Source organism: Rhea americana, unplaced genomic scaffold (genome assembly GCF_003343005.1).
Source record: "Rhea americana isolate MKP2758 unplaced genomic scaffold, rheAme1 scaffold_477, whole genome shotgun sequence".
NCBI classification, from domain to species: Eukaryota; Metazoa; Chordata; class Aves; order Rheiformes; family Rheidae; genus Rhea; species Rhea americana.
This window is the reverse complement of record NW_028186620.1, coordinates 60,719-70,983: the sequence shown is the minus strand read 5'-3', so window position 1 is coordinate 70,983 and position 10,265 is coordinate 60,719. Positions and strand designations below refer to the sequence as shown.

General features: G+C 49.4%; 1 protein-coding gene across 1 annotated transcript in view; it reads left to right on the top strand.

Annotated features, from left to right (window-relative positions):
* The window catches only part of TLE5 (TLE family member 5, transcriptional modulator), a 15,758-nt gene extending 5,499 nt beyond the window's left edge, over window positions 1-10,259 (top strand). The window contains exons 2-7 of the mRNA XM_085316623.1: window positions 967-1,064; window positions 2,899-2,962; window positions 6,001-6,045; window positions 7,828-7,890; window positions 9,277-9,351; window positions 10,028-10,259. Coding sequence (XP_085172749.1) covers window positions 967-1,064; window positions 2,899-2,962; window positions 6,001-6,045; window positions 7,828-7,890; window positions 9,277-9,351; window positions 10,028-10,249 — 567 coding nt within the window. The 3' untranslated portion in view covers window positions 10,250-10,259. The remainder of the gene's footprint in view (window positions 1-966; window positions 1,065-2,898; window positions 2,963-6,000; window positions 6,046-7,827; window positions 7,891-9,276; window positions 9,352-10,027) is intronic.
* Window positions 10,260-10,265: the final 6 nt, after the last annotated feature.

The window sequence follows — 10,265 nt, the reverse complement described above, 5'->3', positions numbered from 1 at the left end:
TCCGGGGGGCGGAGCTGCTGGGGGATCGGGTGCGCTGGCGGTGCAGCCCCCGAGGGTGGTTCTGGTGAGCGAGGCTCAGGGCAGGGCGCCTCGGAGGCAATGCGTGGTGTCCCAGCGGCTGCCTCCGCGCCTCCATGTTCTGGCGGAGTGGCTGCGGCGCTCTCGCAGACCCGGCATCCCGTGCTCGGGGGCTCCTGCTGCAATATTTCTCCCCCCCACCCCACCCCCCGCGGTGCTGGCAGGAGCCTTCATCGTCTTCAGATGTGACTGGCTGCCTGCCTCCTCCCCGCTCTCCGCAACAACTGGGGGGCTTTGCAGGGGGGGTCCTTCCCCTCCCCTTCCTGAGCCCTGGCCCCTGTTTTCTGTCCTGGCTTGTGTTCATATGTGGGGTATTTGTTGTTTGCAGAGATGCCCTGGTTACTGTCTCTGTGCAGTTGTTAAGGAAGGCAGCAGGTGGCTTTGTGGTTAGAGCCCTGGGACTTGTTCCCAGCTGAGAGAGAGGACAGCTTGGGGGGGGGGGTGAGATGCGAGCAAGAGATGTGGGTCCCAGTCTCTGGAGTAGCTTCCTCCCACTTCCGTTTCCCTATCTGTAGCACAAGGTGACTGTGAAGGTAAAACCCAGGTGAAACTTCTGCCTCTTAGTTCCACCAGGTGACCTTGCGCATGTCCCCTGGCCTGGCTATGTTGCTTCCCTAGGAAGGCCCTTGGGGGTGTCACCTCCTTCTCTGTCTCCCCAGTGTCAGCTTCAGTCCTGCTTTTAAAGTGATTTGTGCTCCTGGTTGAATGTACCACTGAAAAAGCAAGTCTGTGCTTTAGTCTGTGTGGGATGCAGTGGTGGGATCAGGCCAGCACAGGCACCTCTATATAGCTGTGGAAGAAGCTGTGCTGGTGGGAAGGAGCACATTAGCTTTTCCTCCTGCTCCTTCATTTGCTCAATGCCTAGCACTGTTTCATGTGTTGTTCAAGGGCTCCTCTCACCTGCCACAACAGCTGAAGTTCACAACTTCTGACTCCTGTGACCGGATCAAAGATGAGTTCCAGCTCCTGCAGGCACAGTATCACAGGTGAGTGCTCCTGCATGTCACGGGTCCCAGGGCCCTACACACTTTTGTTTTAGAACAGAGAACCTTGAACATTGTTCTCCATAGAGCTGAGAAGCACTAGAAGTGCTAATAGGCACCCTTGCCCTGGGCAGTGCCATCCTGGGAGCTAGATGATGGGATATACCTGACAGGACCTTGGTGGCCTGCATCAGAGCCTACTTCCCTCACCTTCCAGGGAGACTTTCTCCACAAGAGAGGAGAAGCTTGCAGTGCCCATCCTGGGCTCTCAAGGGACAATTGCCGTGAGTGCTCAGCAGCCTTACTGCTGGGCTGATGAGAGGTGGCAAGACATAGAAGAATCGCTTTGATTCTTCTGCTCCATTGCTTTGCTGGGTGGATCAAACTGGAACACCAAGGAAGAGACCCGATTGTACAACTTGGGTCATGTTTGGCTAAAACAGGATCTCGGGAAAGGGATTAATCACATCCACTTAGGAGCCTAGAGAGGAGAACATTCAATCTTCCCTCTCCAGCCAAGGACTTTCCTCTGTGTATTGCTCAGCCAGGACTGCACAGAGGCTTGCCAGGCCTCCTGTGTCTTGCTGGGAGTTTCTCGGTTCTTCTCTTTGGCTGTTGTTCTTGAATTGCAAATGCTGCAGGGAGCACTTAAATCCAAATGCTTCTGCTTTTGTGCATGTGAGAGTGGAAATACTTCTGCTGACCTGAAAGTTGGCTTGTGATGGTTTGTTGCTTTGTGTGTGTGTGTTTCTTGATTAAATACAAAACTCTGAGCCTAAATCAACTCAGTGATGGCCTCTTGTCATGGTCCACCAGGCTGCTAGACCAGTTGTAGTGTGTGCCCCTGTGGCCACAGTGCTATTGCAGTTTGTGCAGCCCTGCTGTGGCTTTCTTGTGTACCTTTCACCTTGGCCTGGGTTCTACCAGACAGCTGGGTCATAGGTTTGTAGTGGTGTCATTCTGGCAGGAGGCAGTCAGAGTAAGAGCTTGGAAATGGCTATTTCCTGGAGTTTCCCCACCTCTGAGCAGTGCCAGTGATGGAACAGGGGACCCCAAGAAATATGTCCACTGAAAGGGAGGATTTTCCCCTCCCCCTGCCCATACTTGGATGTAATCTACTAGAAGAGAAACAGGTTTTGTGTAGGTGAAGCTGTTTCTTATTTGAAACAAAACCACAGCACATGCTGGCTGCAGTTGCTTGGCTGGTGAGTTGGAGTTTCATAAAACACTGGGAGCAGCAGCATTTTCTCTTAAGGGTGCGAAGAACCTAGTGGAGAGAAAATCTTTTCTTCTGGAGGGATATGCTGCTCTTGGGCCTCCCCTTTATCATCTGGAAAATGATGTGGCTTTCTTTTTTAAGTTGTATAAAGCACTTCTAGAGGCTGCAAGCAGGCTCACACTAGAAGCTTTCTACTCTTGCCAGTGATCAACTGAGGAAAGCCAAGCCGCCTCTTAAGCAGTGACTACTGCTTCTGTCCAGCCTGCTCCTTCCCTATAAAAGGATTGCTACAGCAAGATTTGGCTGGCGGGCATGTCAGTGTCCAAATGGCTCATTGGTGAGCAGCCTTGTGCTGCCAGCTTCTCTTTAATGGTAATCTTATATTTTGGTAGAACTGTAAGAATGGGCTCTATTGAGATAGCTGCTGTGCAAGCACAACATGGCCAAAGCTCAGACCTACTCTTTAGTGCTTGAGTGGTGGCATTTGAGAAACCAGAGTGAATAGGGATGGGGTGGTTAGGTGCTGCACAGAAAACATGGGAAGCAGCTGTTCCCTGCTTGTGATTATTGACGTTCTTACCTCCTATTTGGTTTTCTTACTGTTTTCTGGCTTTTCAGCTTGAAGTTGGAATGTGACAAACTAGCCAGTGAAAAATCAGAGATGCAGCGTCACTACGTCATGGTAAGAACCTACCCTGGCAGCAGAAAGTATGTGGGTGGCACTGTTGGGGACTTAACAGTGGAGCAGATGCTCATATCTGTGTTTTGTGCAGCAAAGAGCTTTCGCCCCATGGAATGGCAGGTCCGTAGGCAAGGCTAGTGTTGGCTTTTTTGCAAGAATGGCTATTTTGGTATTTTGTGTTGTCCATGGATTGTTGAAATGCAGGGAAATGGTAGAGAATTGTTGGACATGGAAAACTGGTGGGCCCAGTTACTGTTTGGGTGATGGTGATGGGAGTCTGCCTCTGATGCCCTGAAGTGCTGTGTTCCTGGCAGCTGAGACTGAAGGAAGGACTCATTCCGTGCCCCTACATTGAGTGGAAAAGAGTGAGACCTGACCCAAGACAGTACAACCAAGTGTGGAGCATGTGCCCTGAGACCAGGAGCAGTGAGAGATACCTGAAGGTGTGAAAGGTCTATGAGGGATGATAGAGCTGCAGTGGGATAGTGCTGTACCTGAGCTAACTGGTGATAGGGCATGAAGAACCAAATTTACTTGAGAGAGAACATGCAGGGCAGAGTAGCCTGTGGAACTGGTGCTGGAACCTGTGACAGGACCTGCCCCAACAGCTTTAGTATAACAGACGGTGGGAAGAACGGATCTGTGGGGCCCTGTGAAGCACAGCAAGATTGTCAGGGTGCTTGGGGATCTCCTAGCTGTGCATCAGCTCTGATAACCTGGTGCCTAGCAAGTGCCCTTCTGCTGCTAAAGAAGGGAAGGCACAGAGAGGGATTTCGGGGAGTTGGACAGTGCTTAATGCTTACATGCTGCTGGGATAAAGACAGTCTGGTGATTTGAGCCCTGGTTGGGAGTCAGAATCTTTGGCCCTGTCACTGGCTGACTGTGTGACCTTGCTCTGTGCCTGGGGGAAAGTAACAGCTCTTATATACCTGAGAAAGAAGTGCAAGATGCTAATAAGGTGACATTTGAAGACTCTGGGAGATACTCTGCTGGGAAAATGGGAGAGAGTTGTGGCAAGTGATAGATGAAGCTATGCTTTGAGAAGTTACAAAGCTGGGAAACTACATAAGCCTGGTGAAAGTTGGAAGCAGGAATCAGCTGCCATGCAAAAGTTCAGGCCTTCTGCACCTTCTCTTGACTCCAACAGCCTTGAGAAGCCACAGTATGAAGTGCTGACACTTCTCACCCGTAGTGTGCATGTGTGTCCCAGCCCAAATAAGTGTGCAGAGCCCAGGGCATTGCCTGGGAAAGGAGTGAGGGCTGCAGGCTTAACTGGAGCTCTCTAAAGATAAAATCCTCCAGTAACAACTTGGTCATATTCTTGTAGGCAGGATAACAGATTGGCTTCTAGGTAATGCCTCTGTCATTCCACCTATAGAAGAGCCCTTTGTAGCACAAGTGAGGGATGTAGGCTGTGGGCTGTTGCTCTCCAGTCAAGGAGTTAACAGGAATTTGTTGGTGCTTCAGAGAAAAGTTATGAATTTAAAACAAGAAATAACAGAGCTGGCCCCTGCTTTCTGCTGTCTGTACTCCTGTGCTGTCTCGTGCGTCCAGACTCCTAGGCAGTGGTGAGCAGGGCATGCTTGGGGTGAGGGCCAAGGAGAACAGGTCACGGGTTTCATTGTAGAGGAATGGGGAAGGCAGGCTTTTAATGCTGTCCCCATTCTCACTGCTAAATGATTGCTCCTGAGCCTTGCAGCCTGCGTGGAGACTCCTTTCTAGGTACGGCTGTGTGAGATTCCTCCCCTCACAATCCTTTAATGCTGACATTCACCAGAATTGATTCAGGTTACCATCAGATGAACCAGCAGGGCTGAGAGGGAGGGCTCTTGCTAATCCAGTGAACTCCAGGCTTCACAGGGTCCTGCTGTCCTATCAGCCTGGAAGTACACGGCAGTTCCTGCCCTAGAGATTTTGGCTGTGACACTCCAAGCTGGATTTGCGCAGAGCTGCTGTCACTCCCAACCAGCAGCAAGTCACAAGAAGCAAAGAGGAGGGTTTCTGTGAATGTTTGAAGCTGTTGCAGCTGTTCAGATTTTTGAATAAGTAACAATTAGCAGCTCAGGGGTCAAGTTCCTACTTCCTGCTCCAGTCTTCAGAATGGAAAGAAACCTTGAGAACAAATAGTGGTGTTAAATCAGACCAAAATAATGGTGATACCAAGCTAGGTGCTTCTCAGACTTGTGGAGTCAGTACCAAAACCCCAAGGACATGATCTTATCTTCTTTGAATTAAATGAGTGCAGACATGGATTTTCTTTCTCTTTGGAAGAGTTGGGATTCCAGCCTATAATCTGAGGGAGATTTCTAAACTCTCAAATATCAGCCTTAAAACAGCTTCTTCTACAGGGCCAGGAATTAGCTTCTCCTGCCAACAGATTGCTCTATAGCTGCCTGTTGCTGTGTTTTTCTTTTTTTTTCCTTTTAACATGGCTTCTTCACAAACAGCTGGAGCTGCATGCAGCTGGATGTGTTACTTGTTAGATGAAGCCCAGTTGTGATCTCTTCCTTTTGCTGACGAAGCAGCTACATGGGCTTTGGGATATCAGCCAGGCAAAGTTTGTAGAGTCAAGCTGCCTCTCTTTCAGCCATGGGCATAGTTAGGAGAAGTTCTTAGAGCCATGAGTCTTTTCTCAAGATTGAAGCAATGACACTCACATTGATGCAGAGCGCCAAAGGATGTCTGTGTGGAGTGCTGGATGAGGCCTAGTTCGCAAGTCGTCTGGTTTCCATCTGAAATAGTTTTGGGCTGGAGCTAGGTGGGCAGAGAGGCCCTGAATTTGGATACTTCTGTCTTAGATGTGGAAAAGATCTGTGTCTGCATTTGTTTGCCTTCTGCTGTACTTGTTCGTCTGGAAGCAGGCTGCTTCTTTCCGTTTATCCTTGCCCAGCTTTGTAGAAAACTATCAGAAAAGTGTTAGCAGCTCCCAGCACTGGTGCATGGGTTTTTACCTTGAGGAGCCTCTTTACCATGTGGAGACTTGACTTACATATATGTATATGTATTTTTTTTTAATTCTCTTCTCCCCTGCTCTACAGTATTACGAGATGTCCTATGGGCTGAATATCGAAATGCACAAACAGGTAGGAGGGGCATTTCCAAGAGCTCTAGTTCCTGGGGAGGGTGGGTTGCCTGCTGTATTTTGCTCTCTGTCACTTTAGTGGTATTTTAGGGACTAGAAACACTACGAGCCTGTAAAGGGTTGAAGCTGCTTTTGGGTTTGCTAGCTCCTGGGTGGTGGAGGAGGTTCGCTTTCTCTCTCTCTCTTTCTGTCTCTCTCTCGTTTTTCCCAGACTTTAAAAAATATTTTCCTGTTGGGAGAAAAAATAATTGCCATGGCAAAAGGTTGCCTTTGCAAACTCTTTTGAAACACAGGGTCCCCCCCCAACTTTAGTGATCACATTGGCAGCCACTCTGTGCTGCAGGTAAACTTTGGTCTTCCCCCGGGACCTAAGCAGGTATTTAAGCTCTGGACAAGATTATGCAGGGAAGCTGTGGAACTGCCATCTTGGAATCAGTAAACGTGAGTCTGGAGTGGAGTGCATTGGGGTCCCTTCCAGCCCTGTTTCCCTGACAGACCTACAGGCAGCTGTAGATGTGCTGCCTTCTTTAATGTCCAGGAAGACTTTTCATGATGAACTGTATGCGGGAAATGCCTTTGGCTTTTCCCCAGTCACCTCCATCCTCTTGCAGATCAGGCAGTGTTTCTCTTGAACTGTGATTAGATAACTTCTAAGAAAGCCTCCCTGTGAGGAGACTCTATTGAAGCCTGGATAAGTTTGTTCATTACCCTTGCTAGTGGTTAGGTTGTTAATTACCCCCAGTGGCTAATTATCTGCACTGTTAACAACATAAGCCTCCTCTGAGTGTGACTCTATCTGGCTTCAGTCACAAAGTTGTCTGTATGTTTCTCAGCTCAGTTATAAGCCCTTTAGCACAGTTCTGCTCCCCACAAAGGTACTTGAAGCCTCTGATCCAGTTACCCTCTTAGATAAGCCAGTGATACTGGATTCCCTGGGAAAACCTGCCTGCTAGCAAAAAGACTTAAGCCATGAACTGTTCTCATTGCTCTCCCATGAATTCTTTCCCATTCTGTGCCACTTTCCACTTGTGCTGGTTGGGGCCTCTCATTGGTTTTGATGCATGCCTAAACCCTTCAGGTCTATATTTCTTCTAATTATGTTGGAAAGTGATTTGCAAAGTGCTGATAGCTTCATCTTTCCAAGGAGATAAGCATTTTAAACCCCACATATTTGCCCCCTACTTGTGTGAGGTTAGTGAAGAAGCTGCCTCTGTCTTTGTGGTCTCCTTGAATGGTTTCTGTCCTGTCAGCTCAGCTGCAGGGAGGTTTGCAGTGGGCAAATGCCCTGCATTTGGGGAGGGGAGTGAAGGAGGAGAGTTCAAGGAGACTCTGAGCAGCTGCTGTCTCCAAGGGAAGAGCGAGGGTGTCAGCAGCAGCACAAGTGCCTATCTGTGTCTGCATGCTGAACATAATTCAACATGTCCCCACCTGGTTCTATAATAAATTTTCTCTCTGGTTGCCCCTGACTTCATTAAATGAATATTGGAAACTCTGAGAGTGAAGAGAATATTGAAAACTTACTCTGTGTGATCAGAAGCATTGATTTAACTATTTGGGGAAGGGCCTTAGGGGCAACATCCTCTACATGTCCCTCCCTCAGTGCACACAAGGATGCTGCCAGGCTTTTTCAGGTGTACTTGTGAATTTTATTAGGCTGCTCTGAAGCTTGGGGCCCTGCCTCAGGAAGGGGGGAAGCTGGGTAGCTTGTGCTCGGGATGGTCAGTCCAGCACTAACTCTGGTCTCATCTAATGTCTTTCCTTTCTGTTTCCCTCCATGCTTCAGGCTGAAATTGTCAAGAGGTTAAATGGGATTTGTGCTCAGGTTCTGCCCTACCTTTCGCAAGAGGTAACTCCCTCTGGTTCTTGCTCAACCCTGAATTGGGGGGTGCTTTGGTGACAAAGGGATGGAGGTCCCTGTTCCCTCTGTGAGGTCAGGTACCTTTGCACATTTATCCTGGGCAGTCAAACATAGGCTCTTCCCAACCAGCTCCTCACCCAGGGCACAGGAGGTCTGGACTTACTCTAAGCTTCTGCAAGGGGGTGAGCCCTTTAAGAGAAGTCTGGCTTAGAGTCTTTAAAGCAGCCCTCCCCCAGACCTGTGGGTTATGGCTAATATGTCTGTCCATCCCCCTTTGTTGGGAAGCTGCGGACAAAGATGGGCTCTGTTCTCTCGCTGCTCCCATGATTCCAGAGTCATTGGCCACTTCTGTGAGGGGTGGCAGGAGCTTCGGACAGCTAACTGAGGGAGGTGGTGTATTTTAAAAAAATACCTCTATATGGCTCCTCCTTGAGATTTGGTTCTTCTGTCTCATTAATTAATGCAGCTGATGTGCTCCTCCCACTCCCCTGAGAGATTAATTGGGAAGGTTCAAGGGAGAGGAGGGAGATGCTGCCTGAGGGAGGAGGGTGATGAAGCACCTTTAGTGCAATATCTGTCCATCTCCTCACACCAACTCTCAGGGACCATAAACTCCAACACTCTTTTCATGGCTATCTTTTGGTCAGGATTAGTTCTGGGGTAGAAGCTGTGTTTCTTGGTCTGGATTAGCTGTGGGGCTGGGGAAGCAGGCTGTATTTCTCTCACGCACAACTTGAAGGAAAGACAAAGTAGCTTGCTGATCAGATCAGAGCTGGCTAATAACTAAGCCACAGTTAAGCCCTTTGCATCTTAACGCAACCCCTTCCCCCTTCCTAGCCCTGTCCTTCTGACAAGATGGAAAGAAAAATCCCATTACTGGAGTGAAATGGGCAGAGTGGTGTTTGGAGGCCTTGTGTTATCAGGGGAGCAAACACTATCTTTTTTTTTTTTTTTTAAGTATGTGATACAGCTGTTTTTCCTGCCTATGTTTGGAGCAGCCATGTCGGACTCCTCCACAGGAACCTCTTTCAGCCATTCCAGATTGGGACCTGGGACATATCCCAAGAACTAGGGAGCTCCCACAGTGTCTGACTTTAGGGGCTTTGGGAGGAGTTTGTTTTTTTTTTTTTTTTTTTTTTTTTTTTGAGGAGTCTCATATTTTAGGCCTTTAGAGCCTTTCTGGCTAAGAACTACTGGGCCTCTGCAGATACCAGCAAGTACAGAACAGGATGAGGGTGGGAAATAAGAGAGGACCTGCTTAACTGTTTGGGTGAAGAACTGGAATGAGACAATTTTGTCTCCTTTCCTACCTTGGTCTGCTCTTCATTGCCACAGATTGAAATGACCAACTCTTCTGTTCTCTCTATACCCCAGCATCAGCAGCAAGTCCTGGGAGCCATTGAACGAGCCAAGCAGGTGACAGCGCCAGAGCTGAACTCTATCATCCGTGTATGTGATGCATGTTTAGTTTGGGTTAAGAGGGAGAGGCATCCACGTCTTTGGCCTCTGAGACAGAAGCAGGCAAGGGAGTTGTGACATGCAGAGGTGCCCAGCATGCTGGGGACAGGCTGCTCCATGTACACTACTGTAACCCTGCTGAGATGAAGCTGTGAATGCTGTGCTGAGCTGGTTCTAGCTGCATGGGGGTGGTTTTGGCCAGGCTTTTATGAGGTGGGCATGGTCACGTGGGTTCCTGCTCTGTCCTGGCTGAGTATAAGGAGAGGAGCTATGGCTTTGAGCAGGAACTGCAACTGCTCCCTTCCATGAAAACACCATCTGTTCTGGGTTATGATCAAGAGGGGCTTTAACCACATCCTTAGGGTGTGCCAAAGCCTGGGGCCAGATGCCTTTGGGCTGGGGCTGTATGTAGTGTTGGGGACATGCTGTCAGGTAGTCTCTTGAGGCTGTCACAGCCCAAGGAGTTCAGACTCTTCCTTATAACTTGCGCCTGTGGTGATCCCTGGACTCTGCCTTGAGGTACCTGGTTTGAGCTTGGCTGCTGGCACAGTATGCCTGTTGGGGCAGCCCAGGGCCTTGGGTTGAGGGAGGGTGGACTAGAGTCTGAGTGCACTGAAAATGACAATGTCCCTTTCCCATCTTCCTGTCTGTCCGTCGTTCTCTACAGCAGCAGCTTCAAGCTCACCAGCTCTCGCAGCTTCAGGCCCTTGCTCTGCCTCTGACTCCGCTCCCCGTGGGCCTTCAGCCCCCATCCCTCCCTGCTGTCAGCGCCGGCACGGGGCTTCTGTCGCTCTCAGCCCTGGGCTCCCAAGCTCACCTCTCCAAGGAGGACAAGAACGGCCATGACGGGGATGCCCACCAAGATGATGATGGGGAGAAATCAGATTAGAGGAATAGAGGGGATG